At 60.9% G+C, this 22075-nt stretch overlaps 2 protein-coding genes across 3 annotated transcripts; one reads left to right on the top strand and one right to left on the bottom strand.

The window, feature by feature from the left end:
- Nucleotides 1–558: 558 nt before the first annotated feature.
- On the top strand, nt 559–13545 carry LOC119877562 (proline dehydrogenase 1, mitochondrial-like). The gene is made up of 12 exons (XM_038574511.1): nt 559–670; nt 2322–2471; nt 3977–4041; nt 4243–4359; nt 4760–4839; nt 5530–5623; nt 6972–7064; nt 7151–7297; nt 8084–8259; nt 9337–9435; nt 12782–12870; nt 12949–13545. The coding sequence occupies exons 1-12, from the start codon at nt 559–561 to the stop codon at nt 13134–13136; spliced, it is 1410 nt and encodes a 469-aa protein (XP_038430439.1). The 3' UTR covers nt 13137–13545.
- Nucleotides 13546–13995: 450 nt separating this feature from the next.
- Nucleotides 13996–20297, bottom strand: LOC119877612 (protein DGCR6). Of its 2 annotated transcripts, XR_005379445.1 has the most exons (6): nt 20145–20297; nt 19887–20047; nt 15923–16023; nt 15590–15699; nt 14972–15112; nt 14413–14550 (listed from the first exon to the last, which is right to left on the bottom strand). XR_005379445.1 is itself a non-coding variant. In XM_038575851.1 (5 exons), exons 1-5 carry the CDS (start codon nt 20252–20254, stop codon nt 14467–14469), a joined length of 597 nt encoding a protein of 198 aa, XP_038431779.1. In that variant the 5' UTR covers nt 20255–20297; the 3' UTR covers nt 13996–14466. The 2 variants fall into 2 exon arrangements, 1 of the variants encoding a protein (XP_038431779.1); XM_038575851.1 differs by lacking the exon at nt 15590–15699 and having other exon boundaries at nt 13996–14550.
- Nucleotides 20298–22075: the final 1778 nt, after the last annotated feature.

Genomic DNA, 22075 nt, shown 5'->3' with positions numbered 1-22075 from the left:
CCAGGAGGCTCAGGATGGAAGTAGCCACAGCCCTGCGTCCTGCCGCTGGGCCTGCTGGCAGCCAGGAAGGGGTGGCCTGTGCTGCCTTCACCTGTGGAGCCCAGCTGGGGCCCGGAGGGTGGACAGGGTGGACAGGCCGGCCGTGGAAATGTTGAGCCACCTTACACCGTGCTGGGCCCCAGGGGGCCTTTTAGATAATGATTTCCCCTGTGAATGGAATGCGGCCTGCCCAGACGGCAGGCACCTTGGAGGTGGATACTCTGTCACTCTGAGCCACGGCTGTGTGGTTACAAGGCAGGCCCGAGTCCCCAGGAGCCACTCTCCTTGCCGATGAGAGGTGGGCTGCAGGTGACCGAGGGGTCTCATCGGCACCTTGTTGCGGATGGTGAGGCCTGAGTGATGCTTTTGCCTGGTTGTACCTGGGCCCCAGCCTGAGGCAGCTCCTGGTTCCCAGTGGGGACGCCGTGTGTAGGGCTAACCCCCTCCTTCATGTTACAGTCAGATATTGTCGCACTGTGACACCCTCTTCTGTACATCGAGCACACATGTCTAGTGGCCATGACGTGGCTCCTGTCCCCCTGTCCCCAGGATGGGGCCTTGTGGGCTGGGCAGCACTATGTGGATGGAGCCCCAGCCCCTGTGGACTGGCCTGACTACTGGGCCGTCCAGGGTCCTGACCTGGGCATCCTGGCTCAGAGTTGCCAGATACAGGCCCTGGGGTGGCACAAGAGCTAGGGCCCAAAGGAGGGACTCCTGGAGGGTGGCCCGCAGCCCCAGACTTGTTGGAGGAGCCGGGGATGAAAGCCGGCGTGGCTCTTTGACTCGGCTTGAGGCCACCAGGTGGGGTTACCTCCCAGCAGTGTCACCCGGCTTCATCTCTGCCTCAGGCGCCCTGGGAGGGGGGTTGGGGAAATTGCTGTCCTTCTGCGAATGTGAGTGGAGCCTCAGGAGCCCCAAGGGGCCCAAGCGTTTGGGAGCTCACAGGATAGCTGTGGGGCTTTGGCTGAGCTCTTTCTGTGGTAGCTGGGTCGGGAAGCCGCTGGACTGCCACCCCCAGGCCGGGGAGTGTGGCCAGGGCCCTTCGTCTGGGCAGGCTTAGCCGTGATAGGGTGCGTGATAGGGTGCTGTCCTAGACGGCAGGCGCACTCGGGGGTGGGGGCTGCTGCGATTCTAGCAGGTCCGGGTGGCGGTGGCGGCAGGTGGCGAGGGCCCAGCCCCGGGACTGGCGGGGAGGCGGGGGTGGCTGGGCTGAGCCTGAAGGGCGGGGCAGAGGCCACCGTGGCCTCAGGCGGCCTCACCGGCTTCTCCTGAGGCTTGGGAGGCTATTATTTCGGTGTAATGGGAGACCGGGCGGGGCGGGGAGGGGGAGCTTGCATTTTAAAGAAAAATGCTGGTTGTTTTCTTGGAAGATTCGCCTCTGGGGTAGGAATTGGGGGCCGGACGCTGGGGGCGGTGGCTAGGGGTGGAGCTAGCTGCACCTGGCAGGAGCCCGGAGCCCGACCTGGGGCTCCTGGCGGTGGGAGGGGCGCCTGCATGTAGGGGGCACAGAACAGGGCAGGGCCCTTGCTCCTCAACTCTGGGCATTTGTGCGTGTGGGCCGCCCGGGTCCTCGCCTTGTGGGCCCCGCCTGGCCCGGGCTCCGACTTCCCCTCGGAAGGGAGCACCTGCTTCCGTGCCTGGGGCTGCCGCCTGGGTGGACTCACTCCTCGCGCTCCCCCCGGGGCTTGGGGGCCAGGGCCGCTGGGCCAGGTGGGGTGTGAGGGGCGGTGACCCTGCAGGCGGGGTGGGTGCCGAGGGAGGGGGGCGCGGGAGGCACCCTGGCCGGCCCTCGGGCTCAGCCCCTGGCTTCCTCCGCCCCTGACTGCGAGAGGGAACCTGCCTGTCACCTGCCTGTCACCTGCAGGCCGTCACCCGCTCCTTCCTTCCTGCAGGTCCTGTACATCGGCTGTCGTAGAGGGAGGGTCAGTGGTGAGTTAAGAGGAGGCCCCCCGGGAACGAACGCTCTCTGCGCTCGTCCCCCCCACCCCTGCTCAGGGAGACCCGGGTTCGGGGGCCCAGACTTGTGCCACACGGCTTCTCCCTGGAAGCCTCCAGGCCGTTGCTATTCCAGGTCGGCTGGCATACCGCGGGGCCCTGTCGGGGGCCTGGTGCCCTGGCCCTCGTGGGCCCGGCCCTGTGACGAGGGCTCAGCCAGGGGAGGGCGGTGGAGCGGTGGGCAGCACGGGGCGGGAGCAGGCCCGCGGCCGCCCGGGAAGGCCCCGCGCTTGCCCAGCGTTGGGCGGGGAGCCTGCGTGCCTCAGGCCACGTGCCTGCGCCTCTAGGTACGAGTAAGAGGGAGAGCAGTACCCAGGCCCACCCGGCCTTCGGAGACCGCAGGGACGGTGTCATCAGTGCCCGCACCTACTTCTATGCCAGTGAAGCCAAGTGTGACAGCCACATGGAGACGTTCCTGCGCTGCATCGAGGCCTCAGGTGGGGGCCCGGCTCCTTGCTGGCTGTGCGCCTGCCGGCGGGGCTGGGGGTGGGGGCTGAGCCCTGTGCGCAGACGTGCTCACGGCGGAAGTGAGTCCAGGCTCTCCGGGTGGCCCAGACAGCCATGGGGTTGACCGCGAGTGACGCGGAGCCACACGTGGGCTCGGGTCACCCCGGGGTCAACGCCTGAGTCCAGCCCCTGCCGAAGGAGCCGGGCGCCTCCTCCTGGACACCAGTGCCCAGACGTGAACCTCAGGAAGGCCGTCCGCAGGCTGAGCGGCCCCCCGCCAGGATCCGGGGCTCGAGCCTAGCCACGCTGGGCCCTCGCCTTGCCCGTGGCTGTGCCGCTCCGGGAGCCGGTGCCACGGAGGCCTCCCCACCCAGCTGCCTCCGGGTGGAGTGCCCACCGGGGGAGGCGACTCAGGTGGGCCTCTGTGCCCTGGAGTCTCCGGGGCCTCCCCAGCCACAGTGCAGCCCCCACCCCTCCCCATGGGGCCCCAGCAGCCTTCCAATAGGGAACTTTGTACCTTCTGAACCCTGGAAGGGGTGGGAGTGGGTGGTGCTCAGAAGCTGCCTTCTGAGAGCCGTGCTGGGGAGACAGCAGGTGGTCAGGGGGGACACTTGGCCTTGGGGGGCCAGAGAAAGGGCCGCCTCCCCGCCTCCGGGCCTGCTGTGCCCGGAGTGAAGGTCACAGACCTGAAGACAGGTCGTGGGTTTCTGGGGGGGAGGAGCGGGGGGCGGTTGGGGCCTTCTGTGCTGCTCCACCTTCTGCCGTGTTGGGAGTCTCTGTGTTCTGTGAGCCCTATCCCCCCGCCCCTGCCCTCGCCTTGGGCAGCCTGGGGTGCTGGTGGGTGGCATGGGAGAGGACACGAGGCAGGGATAGAAGGGCCGTTTGTCGGCTACTCTGGCCACCGCCCTCCTGGATCCATGCTAACGAGCCCCCCCAAGCTGCCTGTTCCCGCCCCTTGGGGTGTCCCAAGCCGCCCTGAGCGTGTGTGCTTATGGGCTCCGTAGGAGGGACGCTGTGGTTAGCCACCGGCCAGGATATATGGCTCCTTGGTGGGCTCTCCCCTCCTGTTCAGGGCGGGCGGCGGGGGAGCTGGCAGGGGCTCCTGGGGCCACCCACCTGAGCCCGAGATTGCGAGCTGCCACTTAGAGCTGCCCCCAGGGAGGGAGGGAGCTGGGAGCAGAAGGCCCGCGGGGGTGGGGGTGGGGGGTAGCGCCCCTGCGGCCCCTGGGAGGGCCGGTGGGGAAGGGAGGAGATATGGCAGCAGGTGGCAGCGGGTCATTCAGGGCTCCCCGGAGGGCTCGGGCCCATCTGAAAGGAAGAGCTGGGACCTTGTGTGCTGTCGGCCATCGGTAGAAGAGGGTCCCTGCCGGCCCTTTGCAGTCTGTCCCACATCTGGCGAGACGTGTCTGCCTCGAGTACAGATTCTGGGCACAGGCTCCTGGTCCTCCCCGTTCCCGTCTGGAGCCCTAATGGTTCTTCCTGTGGCTTCCGACAGGCGGAGCCAGTGATGATGGCTTCTCAGCCATCAAGCTCACTGCGCTGGGGAGACCTCAGTTTCTGGTAAGTGCTAGAACCTTCTGCCTGCAGAGAGTTTGTAAGAACTTGGCTGAGCCTCATGCAGTGAGCATGAAGTGAAAGCTCCTGTGTTGGCACCTTGGTGTTGGGAGCTGGGTACCAGCTGGACCCGGGGGGGCCCCAGAGTCTCTGCAGGGGCGGGAAGCTGGGCACGCACCAGACGGTGGCTCAGGCCTGCACTTGCAGCTGCAGTTCTCAGACGTGCTGACCAAGTGGAGACGATTCTTTCACCAAATGGCTGCAGAGCAAGGGAAGACTGGTCTGGCTGCCATGGATACCAAGTTGGAGGTGGCTGTGCTACAGGTGGGACAGCCTTGCCCCGGTGGGTGTGAGTGGGTGGGCACCGAGGGGCTCGGGGAGGACTGGCCAGGTAGTGTTTGGGGTGGGTTCCCAGAGGCTCCCAGCACCCCCTGTGGTGGCTGGGGTCCGTTGGGAAGGACACGCTGGGGGGGGGGTTGGTGAAGGGGGAGGCTTGCCCTGCAGGTGACAGGGTGCTGCAGAGCTCTGGGTCTGGGAAGCGGCATTAGGGACAGGAAGGAATAGACCTGTCTGTGAAGCAGAAACACAAACCCGAACTGTATCCCGTTCGCCCTAATGCTGTAATAAGGCCAAAAGAGCAACACGGACGTTCCGGGGGAACAGGGAGTGTTAGTGAACGGGACTAGGGCAGGTCCCCAGGACTGGCACCTTCTCACTTCTCAAGGAAAGTGTGGCAAAGATGGGCATCGCCTCCAGGACGGAGATTGAGAACTGGTTCACTGCGGAGACCCTGGGCGTGTCTGGGTAAGCGTGGCCCCGAGCTGGGAATTCAGGAGCATCTACCCCGATTCAGCTCTGGTTCCTGCAGAGCCCCCGGGCTTCTCCCAGTCCTGGGTGCCCTCCTGGAGAGCATGGGCCTGGGGTGACAGTGCCGAAGGGCCTTTTCCCTGACACACAGCGGGAGTTGACAGGGTGCCGGGGTCCGCACGGCCGGGGCTGCGGCTAGGCCAGGGCCAGGCAGGACTACAGCTGGGTGGGAGCGCCCCTGGGCTGGCAGCGCTGCTCACAGAATTATTTGGGTCCTGGAGTAAGTGTGCCACACTCAGCCCTTCCTGGGACCCGTGTGGCAGGCAGGAGGGTCATGGCAGCTGAGGTCCCGAGGGGACTGAGGTCACCAGGGCCCCTGGGCTGCAGAAGCTGCCCCTTCACACGCGGGGCCTCCCACGTTTGGCTCTTTCCCAGGCCTGCCATGGCCCACGCTGTTCTTGCTGTTTACCCTGGGTTTGTAACAGCCCCCGCCACCCCACTGCAAGAATGTTGTGGTTTAGGTTTCCATTTTGTAAACAGAGGACAACGTGAACATTTTATTTGTCTTTCGGAACTGAACACCGAGGCGGGCTCTGTGGGAGTTGGGCTTGGGGTGCCCTTTTAAGGTGTGGGCTGGTGTGGGGACTGCCCCCCTCCATAGACCCTAGCGCCCCTGTGCTCATGCAGCTTCTCCCGCAGCACCCTGGACCTGCTGGACTGGAACAGCCTCATCGACAGCAGGACCGAGCTCTCCAAGCACCTGGTGGTTCCTAACATGCAGGTGGCACCCCTCGCCCCTGAGCCCTGTCTCATCGGGGTGCAGGGCTGAGAAGGGAATGTTCCCTGTCCCTTACCCTGGGGCCACGGCTGGCAGGGAGCACTGTCCTTCCTGGCTGCACAGCACCCTATGGTCCGGGGGGAAGAGGACAGATCCCCGAGTGCCCCACAGAGGGGCACAGAGACCCATGTCATCTACCTGCGCATGCCGGGCCATCCCAAACCTCGGTGGCCTGAAATGGCAGTAATCCTATTATCGCCGGCGCGGTTCGGGACTGCCGGGGCCCAGCTGGTGGTGGTAGCTCTGGTTCCCTTGCGGTTCTCGGAGGGTGGCGGGGCCTAGGGTCATTGTGCAGGGGCCCTGCTCACACAGCCGGCGGGTGGTGCTGGCTGTGGGGCAGGGCTTCCTCACCATGCGGCGCCTGGGTTCCCAGGGTGAGTGTCGTGCCCACCCCGCCCAAGCCAGGCGGAAGCACCTTTTCCAGCCTAGCCTCACGTGTCCCATAGCGTCACCTGGGCCCAGTTGTGTGTGTGAAAAGCAAATCGCCAGGCCAGCCTGTGTTCAAGGGGAGAGGAATGAGCCCCCTCCCCGCTGCCCCTCTTGCCTGTGGGAGGTGCCAGGACTCTGCACCCTGTTTGAAAACCCCCCTCAGGCTGGGCTGTAAAGCAGCAGCAGAAGCACCTTGGGGAAACATCCCGCCAACCGTGCCTTCCACAAGCATCTGGCCCCAGTGGACTGAGGGCCCATCCCCCAACTGAGACACAGGGCCAGCAGAGGGGCAAGCTTAAGGCCCCTCCAGGAATGCCCTGGGCAGGTGTTAGTGGGCATGTGGCGCTAGCATGGGCATGGGGCCCGGTGCTGTACGAGCCTTCAGGGGAAGGCCACCGTCTGGGGATGGTGCCTCTGTCCCTGCTGCGAGCTGTCCCCACCTGCCTGTAGACGCAGTTCTTCCTCTGAGCCCTCTCCTTGCTGGGAGCTGAGTCCTGGGTGATTGGACGGGTCAAGGGTTACTTCCTTACCATTGTCTGGGGGCAGGAGGGGGATGTCCTGCAAGGGTCCTGGGGAGGCTGTGGGAGCAGACACCTCGGTGCAGGCCTGACCTGCGGCGGCTAGCCCTGTGAGTCAGAGGGTGGTGGCTGGCAGTGACGTTCTGGGGTACCATGTGGCCTCGGGGCAGGGCACTGATCTTTACTAAAAAACAGGGAAGGGGGGCGGTGGGGATGAGGTGGCCTTGCTGGTCCTGGGGACCATGCCCTGGGTGTTGGTGGGCCCTGCACACGGGGCAGGGGGCTGCCCTTCGGGCAGGTACGGTCTTGAAGCCCGGCTGCAGCCTGACCATACGCCGCCCCAGACAGGACAGCTGGAGCCTCTGCTGTCACGGTTTACTGAGGAGGAAGAGCTGCAGATGACGAGGATGCTGCAGAGGATGGACATCCTGGCCAAGGTCGAGGACCCTGAGCGTGCCCAGAGAGGGGGGTGCCTGGCTTACCGGACCCCAGTCGAACCCCCGTCCCCCCCTGCACCTCTTAGAAAGCTGCCGAGATGGGCGTGCGGCTGATGGTGGACGCCGAGCAGACGTACTTCCAGCCGGCCATCAGCCGCCTGACGCTGGAAATGCAGCGCAAGTTCAACGTGGAGAAGCCGCTCATATTCAACACGTACCAGTGCTACCTCAAGGTACCGGCCCTGCCTGCTGCCTGCTGCCTGCTGCCGGCCTCCCTCGAGGCCTGCTGGTGCTGGGGAGGAGGCCTCGAGCAGGAAGAAAGGCCCAGGACCCTGTCACCAGCTGTGTGCCGGCCCCTTCTGTGGGCCTCCGGTCCCAGCTGGGGTGTAGAAGGGGTAGGAGGGAGGCGGGGGGGCCTTTGTACAGTCCGCTGCATGTGCTGTAATCCCCGCATGCCGAAGGCCTCACAGGTCACGGGTTTTTCCAGCCACTTTTTAATTCGGGTCCCTCTGAGGATCCGATGAATGCACTGGTACCCCTCCCCCCCCCCAAAGACTTGCTCAGAATTTGGCATGTACCTCAGGGAGCCTGGGGTCCTTCAGGGTGGGATCAGCGAGCACAGACCTGGGCTGGGCTGTTCCGGGATCAGGCAGGTATTTGGAGGACACGGCGTGGGATCCGGGCCGGTGTCCCGAGCATGCAGGACCCCTGCCCCCCAGTCAGTCTGAGGAGACCCTGGAGCCTGCCGTGGCTGCTGGCAACCTAGACTGGCCCCTGGCAGGTTGTCCCCAGGTTGTCCCAGGCCACACAGAGGAATCCTCGTTTCTTAGAGACAGGTCAACAGGCCTTCCTTACCTGTGCTTGTCTCTCAGCCCCGCTAAGCCCCTGCAGGCTAGGCAGCTCCTGCTGGCCCTGGGGTCTCACGGTTGACTGTACCCTGGGGGCACCTGGGTCTTAGGGGACACAGGCCAGGGGGGCATCATCCTGGTCATCGTCAACTTGCGGCCCTGGTCCCACAGGACGCCTATGACAACGTCACCCTGGACGTGGAGCTGGCTCGCCGTGAAGGCTGGTGCTTTGGGGCCAAGCTAGTGCGTGGTGCCTACATGGCCCAGGAACGTACCCGTGCCGCAGAGATCGGCTACGAGGACCCCATCAACCCTACGTACGAGGCCACCAATGCCATGTACCACAGGTGCGCCAGCCCTCCTGGGCCCTCAGGGCTTCGTGGCTTCCTGGGCAGGGCTGCTGGAACCCACCCCATGTGACCCCCATCTGAAGACGGGGCAGGCCTGCGAGTCAGAAGCCTCCGTAGGACCAACATAATGCTTGAGGCCGGAACTGATGATCTCCTCTGCTTTTGGTCTACCCTTTCCCAGAACTATTAAGGTGCATTTTTAGTACAGAAAAGTCTACTGAATAAATCTAAACTGGCCCAGGTCCCCCGCCAGCTCCCGTGCACACCCAGGACCAGGGAGATGCCCCGAGCAGCCTCCTGCCTTTCGTGGTACAGTCGTCAGCTCTTGTGCACCTGCTTCTGGTCTGTTGGCCTTGCTGACGCTCGTGCAGCAGCACATGCAGAGCCCGTGCTCTCTCTCCAGGAGACACCACCAGGAGTGGGTGTCTGCCCGCCCTGGCTCCTGCCCCCTGCCGGCAGCGCCCTGCTGCTTTCCCAGAGCTCCCCGGTGTGCCAGGTGTGTACTCACGCCAGCCCTGGCATCATGCACCCCTTGTGCCCTTGCTTCTCCACGTGACACCCATCTGGATTCTCCTGTGTCACGTGCAGGCCTGAGGCGTGAACCCAACAGCCAGCAGGGTGCCCATCTCTGTGAGCTCTGGGTGGTTCGCCGTCAGGTCATTCTAGCAGTGGCTCGGCACCTACCTTGCCCCCGTGCACTCACGGGCAAGGACACAGTTGTGGCACGTTCCGGGCCGCGGAGTCGCTGGGTCCGAGGACATACACCGTCACTGCCAAACGGTAGCATCCTCACTCCGCCCCCCAGGCCTTTCACTTCCTTGGGGACCGCTTCCCAGAAGTGAAGTCGCAGGAGTCACGGGTGCCTGGGGCACTGGGACTTGCCCCAGCTGGTCCCCTGCTGCACATCTAGCCCAGGAGCTGCTGTTTGCTTTCCTGCCTAAGAGGTGCTGAGGAGTGACAGGTGTAGCCCTGGTCCCACCGCTGTGGCCATGCTTGGGAGGAATGGGCCTGCTGGATGGCCCTGGGCCTGTCTGTGGCCTCTGCAGGTGGGGGCTCATGTGGCACTCCCCTCAGGTGCCTCAACTATGTCCTGGAGGAGCTGAAGCACAACAGCAAGGCCAAAGTGATGGTGGCCTCCCACAATGAAGACACGGTTCACTTCACGCTGCGCAGGTAAGCACCCCCTCTAGCAGTCTGGTGCTCTCCAGCCGGGGAGGGGCTTGGGATGAGTGCCGTGGAAGCACGTGCCGCGCGACCTGCCAGACGTGGTGGTATTCGCAGGGTAACCTTGGGCGGCGACCTGGAGCGGCAGCTTTGGTGTCCTGCGGGCCCCTGCCTCCCAGGTCCGAGTGGCCTTGGCGCTGCAGTAGAAAAGGCTGCCGGCAGTTACTTTGGTTTTTAAAATTAGTACCTGCTTTATTGAAGTTGTGAATTCGAAAACCAGGTTTCATTAGGTGATTTAAATAGCTTACTGCCATGCCCAAGTGCAGCGTGTAATGTGGGCCACCCTCAGGAGGTGGCTGGCACGTCACCTGACTCATAAGAATTTCTTTCAATGCTTTAAACTGCATTTAGAATTTAATATAGTCTGTTTTCTCTTTAAATGCCTGCCCTGTGGAGCAAAACTTTGGTAGAATCCAGACAAGTCAGATAGAGGAATAAGGTGAGGTAAATTCACGAATACCTCAGTGTCATCCCCCTGTTGTGTTTTCTGTCCTAACCCAGGCAGCACCACGTGGGGGCAATTCTGTCTACCCCGGTTGCCACCTTCCTGGGCTTGAGGCCCCCAGCATAGCGGCAGCGGCCTTCCCGGCCCTTGCCTCTCCCAGGAGCAGAGCAGGGTGCTCAAGGCTTGGGGCTGAGCCAGGCTTCGGGAAGGGGCGATGGAGCAGCCGGGGCAGGGTGCAGCCGGAGCGGGGCGCAGCCAGACTGGGTGCCTTCAGGGTGCCTCCTGATGAGCTGACACTGGTCGCTCCACACTTGTTCGGGGACGCGGCACTTACTCTCCACTTGTGACCGCACAGCTTTTTCACAGCCTGAAACTATAGCTGACAAGCATGATTTCTAATGCACAGTGGCCACGGCCATCAGGGTGAGGACAGGAGCACCGAGGCCACCAGTGCCACCTAGGCCGAATGCAGACTGGCGAGGCTCCCTTGCAAGAGTCCCCGCCAGGGTGGTGTGGCTGTTTCCCTGGGACGGCTGGGGGGCCGAGTGGCATCCCAGCTGGACAGGACTGTTCTGTTTTCCTCCATCCCTAGGGACTTCCCAGGTGCTCATTTCCTGCCTCGGATGCCCTGTCCTTGTCACCGGATGTCACAGGGTCAGGAGCACCTTCTGTGTTCAGTGCAGAAACAAAAAAATTAGTTGTAGCCTGACTTTTAAAACAGATACCTGATTAAGTTGCAAATCCTAAAACCTGGTTTTCCCTTAGACTTAAAAATACTACTCTGTGATGGAGATTTGATCAAAGCTTGAACCCCTCGGGCACCAGGGTCCTCCACTACCACTAGACGGTGTACACCAAGAGCCTCCCCTGCCCCTGGCAGAGCAGCTGGGAAGCTGCGCCCCTGCACAGTGCAGGCCCCCGTGGGGGTCAGCGGTGTGGACGGTGCCCACTTCCCGGGTCTCAGTTACGAACTCAGCAGCTTCGGTGGGCCGCCAGCGGGGATCACAGGTAGTCCACTCAGACACCAGTCACGCGGAGAGCAGTGCAACTAAGTCAGAACCTGCCCTCAGAAGGGCTCCCTTTCTCCTGTCTTCTGAACCTTCCCACCAAGAGCTGTGTATCTTCACCATCTTAGCAGGGGCGGCCCCCAGCCCTGGACACAGCTTTCCCCCGGCTCGAGTGCCAGCCGAGCGCTCTCATCGCCCCCGGGGGCCGTGCCAGGCTCCCAAGTACCGCTCCACGGATGTCACAGCAAAGGCTCAGCCCGCATAGCTCCCTGCTCCTGCTCAGGGGGCCGGGGAGCCCGCAGCGGCTGGGGCTCGCCTTCCCCGAGGAAGCAGCACGGGTCTCTAACGCCACACCAGGGATCTCAGTCTGATAGCCTATGTCAGCTTTGGCCGAGTGGCAAACCAACTCACAACTCAAGAGACCTGAACCGCAGTATATTCTGTGGGTTTGTCTTGCATCTGTGGTCAGCTAAAGCCTGACTGGCCCTAAATGGCTTCATTCATTGGCAGGGGCAGCAAAGGGGACTGCATCACATGTCCAATTTCTGACAGGCCGGGCTTTGCCACATGGTGGTCTCGGGCTTCCAGAAGCCCTGGAGAGGGCAAGCCTCTGCCCACATCATATTTGCTCTTGTCCTTATGGCCAAAGAAGTCCGGAGGCCTAGCCCAGATGGCAGGTGGAGGGCCCCATGTGCTGGACAAAGTTGCAGTCACAGGGCAGAGGGTGTGGAGAGTGGTTAGCAGCGGTCATTGCAGGAGCCACTGGAATGTCCCACCACCAGAGGTCAGAAGGGCAGCAGTAGTGTGGCAGCCCTGCTTTAATAGGGTTCGTGTTCCAGCGGGGGACGGAGATACTGGAGACCAGAGCAACATGGTAGAGACTGTGGCCTGCTTTAGACTGTGTGGCCCCCACATTGGAGCCAGACTCTGAGGGAAGGAGGGAAAGGGCCAGTGGGATGACCCTCATGCCAGGGCGAGGTGTCCTCAATGCTCTGAGAGCCAGGGGTGCACACTCCTGGGCCGGCAGCCTGCGTAGGGATGAGAAGGACTCAGGCTGAACATGCCTGGAGGTGGAAGGACAAGGGGAGGTTTCAGAGCGCTGGTGCAGACACGTGGATATAGGAAGCTGGAGGTAAAAATGTGGGAATCCTCAGCCAGTAGACATTTCAAACCCTGGGAATTTTGGTAAGATCCTGTGAGTGAGGAGGTATGAGGACAGGAAAGGACGCCCGACAGAGTTGGGTGGGCCACCCACCCCAACATCTGAGCACTATAGCAATGTTCCGTTAGCCACACAAAGAACACCCAAAATATTACCTGTATTCAGTATTTCGGAAAAATGCATTCTTTTTTCCAGTTTGATATGGAATTCAAAATTCCACGTGTGTTCAGTACCTGCAGCCCATCTCAGTGTAGACCAGCTGACTATTGTAAAGAATCCATAGCCTCCAGGGGCTGGTGCTGCTCTACAGGGCGGAGCAGCCAGCAAGGGGAGGACAAGAGACCCGGTGGGAGGGAGACACTGGGGATGTGTCCCTGAAGCAGAGGGGTTCAGGAAGGGCCGGGGGGGGGGGGGCCCTCTGAGAGCCTCCCCAGGCCACACCTTGGGGTAGGCTTGCCTTGCTGGGCAGGGCACCAGAACAGAGGTCAGGGTGGAGAGGAGGGAGGGGGAGGAGAACTTGGTGGCCACGGGCTGAGGTGGGAACCAGCAGGGCAGGGGTTTGGGCGGCACAGAGCCTACACCTGTGCCCCAGACAGCAAGGGATGGAGGTTAAATTATATGCTTGAGAATCTGGGAGTGGCACTGGGGCAGGGGCTCACCTGCCACCTCATCTGTCTATAGGATGGAGGAGCTTGGCCTGTACCCTGCCGATCGCCAGGTGTACTTTGGACAGCTACTGGGCATGTGTGACCAGATCAGCTTCCCACTAGGTGAGCCAGGCCTCTGGGGAACAGGGAACAGGGTGGGGGTGTCCAGGGCTGGGACTCACTGCTCCTGCCTGTGTCCAGGCCAGGCCGGGTTTCCTGTGTACAAGTATGTGCCTTATGGCCCTGTGATGGATGTGCTGCCCTACCTATCCCGGCGTGCCCTGGAGAACAGCAGCGTCATGAAGGGCGCCTGGCGGGAGCGGCAGCTGCTGTGGCAGGAGCTCAAGCGGAGGATCCGCACAGGCAGCCTCTTCCACCGTCCAGCCTAGCGTTCGTGGGCAACTGGCGTCACCCACCTTCAGACTTGACCTCCAGCCCTTCCCAGGGCCCCCAGCCCAATGCCATAGCCTTAGCCCAACCCCAGCCTCACGTGGATTCACCTTTTTATGCCCAAGACTGTGAGACCTGCTGGAAGTGGCCTCCATGCTCTTGCTCGGGATGTGGGCACGCAGGGGGGTTCTGGTGCCTGCCAGAGCTACTGCGAACTGTCAGGAAGGAGTGCCTTTCCACAGTGAGCATGACCCTTCTCTCTGCCTGCTCCCATGAACCTGGACCCCAAGGACCACCCTGTAAGCCAGGGTTCACCCAGCCCACACCCTAAGCCCCACAGGTGGGCAGCTGCCAGGCTAGGAAGCTGACCAGGTCAATAAACCAGTACTGCTGCAGCCCTCAGCTTCATGCCTGCAGTGCTCTCTCGTGCCTTCCCGTGGGATCAGCATCAAAGATGGAGTGGCCCTGATGGCTCTGCCCCTCTGGCACCATGTGTCCCTGGGGCCTGGCCCACCATGGGTGGGGCAGACCCACCCATACCTCCCTTCAGGCTGTATCACAGATTAGGCTACGCGGGGTGCTGGGAACTCGCACCCCAGGATGACAGCAGGGTCCCTGGGCTCAGACCAGTGCAGGCAGGATGTTCCTAGGGGTGGGCCTGGCGCTTCTCCACCCCAGAGCCTTTCTGCTGCTCTGACAGAAGCAGACTCCTGGCTGCCCACGCACTTCCAGGCTCCCCGAGCGGCCTAGATGTGGTCCTAGTGCCTGGGGACATCTGCTGGTTCCTCCGTAGGCCGTGGAGCTACCAGGTGAGGGCCCTGTCATGGCAGGTACCACAGAGCTATCACACAAGCCACATGCAGGCTACACTGAGGTACCTTTATTTCTCTGGGCCACACAGGCCTTGGGCCTTGGACTGTCTCCCACTTATTTAGGGGGCTGCACCTGCCAAGGGAGGGGCTGACACCAGAACAAGCATGAAATCTGGGGCATGGCAGAGGTGAGGATGTGCCCAGTGGAGTGAGAAGGTGCTAGGACCTCCAACTCCACTGTCCCCTGAGGTCTGAGGCGGACAGCCAGCAGAGCAGACCCGCTCTTCCCTTTACCACCATCCTAGCTTCAGACAAAGGTGGGTGGCAGGTACTGACCGCCAGGGTCCACTTGGCCTCTCCGCAGAGGGTCGACCTCTCCTGCAGGCAGCTGGGAAGGTGGTGGCCAGGTGTCAGGAGGACAAGTTCCACTCAGCTTCCTGCTGCTTGCGGTGACAGAGAGACAGAGGTGTCTCTCAGGTGTGACGGGCAGCGGGTAACTGGCAGAGACCCCAGCTGATCACAAGGCTGTCTTGCCCGCCTGGCAGCCCCTCTGTTGCAGCTTCCTGATGAGTTCCAACAGGTTCATCTGCAGTGTCAGCTCCTGGAATGCAGAAGGGCTACTGTGAGACCAGAATGACACCGGTCTCTCCTGTCCTGGCAGGAGCCCCGTTTCCCGAGAGTGCCAGGCAAGGAACCCATGGGACTGACTTCCAGTGAATCCTGGCCACAGCTGGCCAGAAAGGGACAGAAGCAGGGACATCACCCCGCACCAAGGCCTGCCACTGCCCTGGCTCAGCGCACAGGGAGGACCAGTGAGGGCCCTGTGAGCAGCAGGCCTGGAGAAAGTGAACGATGCTCCCACAGCCAGCTGGCTCGCCCTCCTGTGGGCGGAGGCAGTGGGACCTGCCTTACTAATTCCTCCCCCCGCGCGGTCCCCCCTCATGGATAAAACCCCAAAGGGAATTGGGCCTTTGGGAACCAGCATCCCCTGGGCTGTGCCAGGGCAGGACTGAGGCACTGACCTGTGGGTTGGTGGTCACATAGAAGCCAGCAACCCCTGCCTTCTCCAGTGTGCTCTGCTGGTCTGCTACCTTCCGGTCCAGCTCTAGGACAATCTTCTGGTCCATTGCCCGCTGCTCCTCACGGATTCGGTGCTCCACAGCCTGTACGGGGAGGGCGGCTCAGGGCTCAGCCCCCTGCTCATCACACACTGCCTCACACACATTGGTGGGCTGCCACTTCCTCCAGCCTGGTCCCCATTCCAAGATCACTGACGGTGCCCTTACTGCACCCAGACTGCTCCCTTCTCTGCCACACTGAGCCCTGCAGAAAGCCTCAGCTGCCCCATGGGGATGCTCTCCCATCTGGACCTCCAGCCAGGTGTCCTCCCTTTGCTGTCCAGACCTTGCCCAGAAAGGACTGCTTGGGGCCACATGAGCTGGCCAGATGCCAGGTCTACTTCCGTTTACTATCAAGTTGCCAACCGTCTCTGGGCCTTTGTATATATTCCCTCCCCCTGGAGCTGCCAGCTGATCCCAGCTAAGTACCTCTTCCTTGTGCACCCTGGCCCTGGGCTGCTTGGGACCCTGCAGAAGTCTTTCCATGCACCCCCCACCACCCATGGCTTCTTGGTTACATACGGGTCTCCTGGTGGTCCTGAGCATCCTGGGAACAGGATGGACCTCTGCTGGCTGGTCCCCTCATCCCACCATTGCCCTGAACAGGCCCAGCCCTTTGAGGAGCTACAGTCCTGGGAAGCAAGGGGGGGGCGGGGGGGTCACACACTCTCCACTTGGTCCTGCCACATCCCAACTCCCACAGTAAAGAGCCACATTTGGGGACTCTTCAGGCTTCCAATGACCCACCCAAGCTGAGGCCCAGAGCAACCAGCAGCTCCCAAAGCGCCCTAAGCCCTCTTCACCGCAGCCTAGTCAGCAGAGCCCAAGTGGTACCCACCCAGCCCACACCCTCACCTCCAGCTCACGCTGCTGAGCTGCCTGGAGCACGGGCAAGTTGTGGGGTCGGCAGGCCTGCTGGGCTTCCTGGTGCTTCTGTCGCAGCGCCTGCCTGAGCACTAGGAGAGGAGACCAGAGAAGTCCAGTAGGTGGTGATGGGCAAGATGGAGGGGGGCAGGGAACACTTCTTGCCTTGGCACCTATCCTGGCTGTCCCACCATGGGGCAGCCAGGCCAAGGGGCAGACGTGAAGCCCTGCCTGATGACCCAGCCCACCTGAAGCCCTGCACTAGAAGCTGGGTGAAGTTCTAGGGGATGTCTAGTACCCTAGCCCACCCAGTCTTGCCCATACTCAGGGCAGAGCCTTTCTCCAGCAGCGAGGATCTAGGGGACTCTGGAGGGTACAAGGCAACACGGGAGGGTGAGACAGGACAGGCTGGCATGGGGGGTGGGGCCACAGCTGCAGCCAGTGCTCAGAAGACCAAGAAGAGTAGGAGACTGTAGTCTGGAGGCTTCTGGGCTTGGATGGCCACAGGCCAGTAGTCCTGGGTGTGAGCTGCCCATCACCCAGGGGGTGTTCACTGAGATGTCCAGGACACCACCCAGGCAACCTCCGGAAAAGGAGGGCAGCAAGGAGAGGAGTCACTGTGCCCAAGCATGGCATGGCCTCTGCTCATGGAGGCATGGTAGTGTCAGTCCCTCAGTGTTGCCCTTCAGGGTGGGCAGAGCTGTCCCATCTCATTCCTAGTGCCTTGAGGGAGTAGGGCAGGTACAAACTCTGAGAGACCCAAGGATGGGATGAGCCGTTAGAGGCCCTGTGCTGGGGAATCTGTGTTGCTTGGAGAGGGGCTCACCGAGACCACTGAGGACAGCTCCCATGGTCATCGTTAAATCACACCATAAATATAAGCAAAACCGTCCACTCTATTAGGACTGGTCAGAGAAGAAAGATATCATGGAATGAAAAGAAACCAATTACAAAATAGAATAAACTACACAGCCTAGGGGCATCTGGGTGGCTCAGTCAGTTAAGCATCCAACTCTTGATTTTGGCTCAGTTCATGATCTCGACATGAGTCAACAGTTCGAGCTCTGGGTTGGGCTCTGCACTGGGCATGGAGTCTGCTTAAGATGCTCTCTCCCTCTGCACCCCCCCACCCCCGCTTTTTCTCTCTCAAAACAACGGCCAAAACCAAAACCAAAACCCAACAACAGAATCCAAACTACGTGGCCCAAATCCTAGACCGGTATCAAGTGGCCAGATCTCTCCTATAAGGAAACACAAACAAAACGCTATGTCTTCATCAGGGGTTTGGCACCTCCTGTGCCCAGAAACTTCCCAATCTCCTGTTTCTTGGCATCCTGTGCATCCCATCAGCATCCCATCAGGATGAACCTTCAACAACGGCATTTATCACTTTAAATGAGTTTAAAACCAAGATCCACACTTAAGACATCTCAGGGGGTCTTCTGAGACAAGGCAAGCAAGATGCTCCCTGGTTAATGTTTATAAGGAGAGCACATATCCCTGCCTTATCTGTTTCCTCCCATCCCACCTGGGATATAGCATCTCCTTTACTCCATTTATCAAACATTGCTGCAAATCCCAAATTCCACTGGGTGGGCAACCATAGGTGAGAAGAGAGCTGTGGCCACTGCCCAGGCAGAAGGGGCCTGGCTTTAGCAATGACTAAGGAAAGCAATAGGAGCCAATCGCTACCACCTGCTCAGTCAAGGGGGGAAGGAAAAGCAGACAGCCAAAGCCACAGGGTGCTCACCCACTGCTGGTGGCATTAAAACCCACCTGAAACTTCCAAAGAACAAGTAGCAAAGTGTCTAGAGGGTTATCAAAAATGACCCACTAAAAGGAGCCAGGATTTTGTGGAAGAATTGCTGCCCACCTTCCACTTTTATTAATCTGAGTGCTTATTCACTCTCTGAACTACTAACCTCTGTGGAGATAAACATAGATCACCCAAAGGAGAACAGGAATTACTTACTGACAGCAAAGATTAAGAGGCCACCACTGCCTGTATTTGGCAGAGACTCAAGCACAGGCAGGAGAGGTGGGAAAGCTTTATGGTGGTCAAAGGGGAAGGTTCATCCTGATGGGAGGCTGCTGCAGAAGCTGGAGGTGAGCCGAGGCAGGGAAAGAATGAGAAAACACCTTCCTGTGCCAGAAAGCAGGTAAATGCTCCAAGAATGATGGGGACACATCAAAAGTACAGGGGAGCCAGCCTCAGGGCTCTCCCACCGACCAAACGTGGCACAATTTGAGCATTACAAAGAATAATGAGCTATGTACCTTGGATTTGTGACCGTATGCATCTTACACCCAACAGGGATGTTTGCAAAGACAGTCACTCCAACAATGGGGAAAAGGTAATACCAATTCCATAAAAGTTGTTCTAGAAAATGAAAGAGAACAGTGACCCAATGCATTCTATGAAGCCAGCCTTACCCTAATACCCCATCCAAAGACGTTATAAGAAACTACAATGTCCATTATGAACACAGAGGCAAAGATTCTTCACAAGATTTTAGCAAATCAAATCCAACACAAGCAAAAAGGGTAATACATCCTGACCAAATGGGATTTATCCCAGGAATGCGGTTTATCCCAGGAATGAAAGAAATGAGTGTAACTCACCGTAGTGACCAAAAAGCCACATGATCATCTCCACAGATGCAGAAAAAGGGATTCAACACAACCCCATGTCCACTCCTGAGACACACACTAGTTTTGGCCACAAAAGCTTAAGCTGCCTATCATCATGCCTAGACCTGCTGTCCAGTTTACAGGGAACACAGAGGATGGAGAGACGGTTCCACGACAGCAGGAGGAAGCAACCCGACAGGTCCAGAAGGGGGACATCCTACGGGTAGAACCCTTCCCAAACTCAATACCAGGGTACGTGGGGCTATTTCCCAGAAGCGGAAGAGGCCAAAGTAACCAACCGCAATGCATAAACCCAGGCTGGCCTCACAAAGCCACGATTGGCGACCGGCTGGATAATGCGACTGTGGACTGAAGCTCAGAAGACCCCCTGAGATGAGTAAGTTTCCAGGATGCCTCCGCTGCGCTCACGCTGGAGCCTTCTTGCTTTGGAGCATGGTTCTCAGTCCCGAGCCGAGGCTGACCCCCAAGGATGTCTCGGGACGTTTCTGACTGTCGCTGTGGGAACGTACCACCATCCTCTCACGGGCGGAAGCCTGGGATGCTGCTCAACATCTTGCAACACACAACAACATACTGTCTTACCATTAAGACTTGTTCAAGCCACAAAAGGCAGCGCTGCGCTGAAAACCCCAGGCTAGAGGGACGCTGAAGCCTCTCGGTGAAGCCCTTGGTGTTGCTTATGTTCAGGGGTGTCAAGAGCTTTGGCAAAATGTTGATTCCTGAATCTAGCTGGAGAGGATACCCTAACATTACCCTGTACTAAATGTTCTAACTTTTTTTTTTTTTTCCTTAATAAGTAAGCTGGGGAAAAACAACAAAGGTGGGAAAACGTGATGGGGCAGAGCTGCGCAGCATACCTTGCAGGGCTCCCCGAGACCCCTCAGTGGGGGCGCCTGCGAGGGGCCGCGGCTCACGAGGCTTCGGCTAAAGTGAGGACGTTTCCGGGTCCCCAGGGTGGCAGCGGGCATCCTGCAGGGGGCTCTACGGCTCTCTGTGCGGGTGGCGTGCGCTCCGCGCTGCAGGAGGGGGTCTGACCGTCAGGGCTCCAGCCGTACCGCTGACCGCCACCCCGGGGCCTGCCGGGGGACTGAGCGGGCGCGCGGGCAAGTCCCGGCACCGGGCGGGGGGCGGCCCGGAGGGACCGTGCGGCTGAAAAGACTGAACTGCCGACGCCTCCATCACCACCAGAGCGCTGGCAGTCTCCTGACCCTTGACCTGGTCACGTTACGGGGCGCCACCGGGGCGACCCCAGGGAGGGGGCTCGGCCTGGCGCGCAGGCCGAGGGGCGGGGGGCGGGGCGCACCTCGGTGCTCGTTCTGCAGCCGCAGGCGCTGGTTGTACAGGCTCTTCTCGGTGAGGTGCTGGATCTCCAGCAGCCCCTGCACGATCTCGAACACGGTCCCGTCCAGGAGCGCCAGGGCCAGGTCGCTGAGCGTCGTGTAGGACAGGCGCTGCTGGAACGAGCTGCGGGCAGAGGGGCGGTGAGCGCGGGCGGGGCCCGGGCCCGCCTCCGCCGCCCGCCCCGCCCCGGCCCGGCCCGGCCCGCCCCGCGACCGCGCACCTGGGCAGCTCTTTCACTAGGCTCTGCAGCGCGGACAGCAGCTGGTAGTGCCGCTCCTGCTGCCGGGCCCCATCCACAGCCTCGTCCAAGGCGCCCGGGTAGCGCTCCATGGCGCCCGAACCCCGCCAGCCGCGGCCAGGGCGACGTGCGTCCTCTACGTCCGTCCCGAGGGAGGCGCGCCCCGCCCACGTTACGTCCGTCTTGAACGCGGCGCGCCCCGCCCCTTTTGCGACAGGCACGTCCGGCGCTGCCCCCTTTTACGACAGTTGGGCGCGGCGCGCCCGTCCCCTGCGCCCGCCGGCACGAGGCTGGCTCCGCCCCTCCGCGGCGGTGCGGGGCGGGGTCCCTCTCGGTCGCCGCCTCTTGCTGCGCCCTTTTCCCCAAGCGACTTCAGAGGCGTCACCGCGCAGCCTCCAATATCGCGAGATTTCAGAGAAGCGCGCTCTGCCGCCCTGGCGGGCTCGGAGCGCGGCCCCGCCCCCCGGCCGCGTGCCGGGGTGGACGCGGGGGTGCGAGGGGTCGCGTTGGTGTCGGCTGCTGGCGACCGGGCGCTCCGTGGTGCTCGTACCCAGGGCAGCCTTGCAGAGTGGGAGTCGGTTCTGCGGACTCTGCACAGATCCTGCATCCCTGCACCGCGGCCCCTTTGTTCCCCAGCCCACCGAGCAATGACAGTGACCGGTTGGTTGGGCAGAGAGGCTGCCTGGTGTCCGGTGAGTGGATCATTCCGTCCCCTCCATGCCTGGAGTCCCCCTCTGCCGATGTCACCCTTGGCCGCGCATTCACCGTGTTCATACGTCTCTCTTTTTTTCTCTCTCTCTTCCTACTCAATAAAGGTCTGTCCACACACCTCTTTCCCCAAGCTGGTCCCCAGTCCTGTTCCTTCCAAGTCCCTGACCGTCCCGCCAGGCCATTGGCCATAGCCCAGCCCTTGGCAATGGCACATCTGGTCATTTCTACTTTCAAGCAGAGTGCACCACCCGCAGGTGCATGGCTGGAAGTCCTGCCCCCTGGAAGGGACTCCCTGCACCACTGTCCTCCGAGGATGCTACAGGAGAGGGGCCCTAATGCTGTTGCTATCCATTTCCTGAGTATCATTCAGAGCCACCTGTAAACCAGGCCCCCATCATCAGCATAGGAAACTCCCTGCGTAGGCCATAGGTGCAGGCTGGGAGAGAAGGCAGTGTAGCAGGAGTGGGGACCATGGGCATTTGGGCCACTTCTTCATGTAACATACGTGTGTTTAAGGTCTGCTCGGGCCCAATGACACCTGTACACTTCCACTGGATGGTGAAGTGCTGCTGTGCATGCCCAGTGTTATGGTTTGGTGGATCAGATAGCATCCAGTTCATGAGGGGCAGCTTGGGTGGCATGATAACTTGATGGCCATACTCAAGTGCTCAGTCTCTATGAAGATCCAATAGCAGGCCAAGAGCTAGTTCTCAAAAGGAGTGTAATTGTCTGCGGATCATGGCAGGCCTTACTCCCAAATCCTGAAGGCCTGCACTGCAGTTCACCAAGAGGGGCCTACCGAAGGCTGCCGACAGCACTCTCCACCATTGATGCTTCAAGCACCAGCGACTCCTGGCCTCGAGGCATAGACTTCTTGTCCTGGCCAGCCCAGCCATGGCTACCTTCCGGTGGGGGAGCTGCCCTCTGTGTCCGTCCCCTTTAAGAGCACTCCTTTTGGATACTCTTGGGAAAGCCCACCCCTGAAGTCCTAGTGCAGGTGGATGGGTTCCGTGGAGTATTCTGAGTCAGAGTGACTGGGCTGGATTGGTGTCATCTGGGCAGGCTGGTGGCTCAAGGTGTGTGGGGCAGGTTGGGCCTGGGGAGAAGGGCAGTACGTAATGCCTCTGTGGCACGAGCTGAAGAATGGTGACAGAAGTCAATGTAATGCGGTGTGCATTTTGCCACATTTTTTTGTGCTAGCA

Source organism: Canis lupus, chromosome 26, assembly GCF_011100685.1.
Source record: "Canis lupus familiaris isolate Mischka breed German Shepherd chromosome 26, alternate assembly UU_Cfam_GSD_1.0, whole genome shotgun sequence".
Classification (NCBI taxonomy): domain Eukaryota; kingdom Metazoa; phylum Chordata; class Mammalia; order Carnivora; family Canidae; genus Canis; species Canis lupus.
The sequence above is the reverse complement of the archived record's forward strand: the minus strand, read 5'-3'. Positions and strand labels throughout refer to the sequence as shown.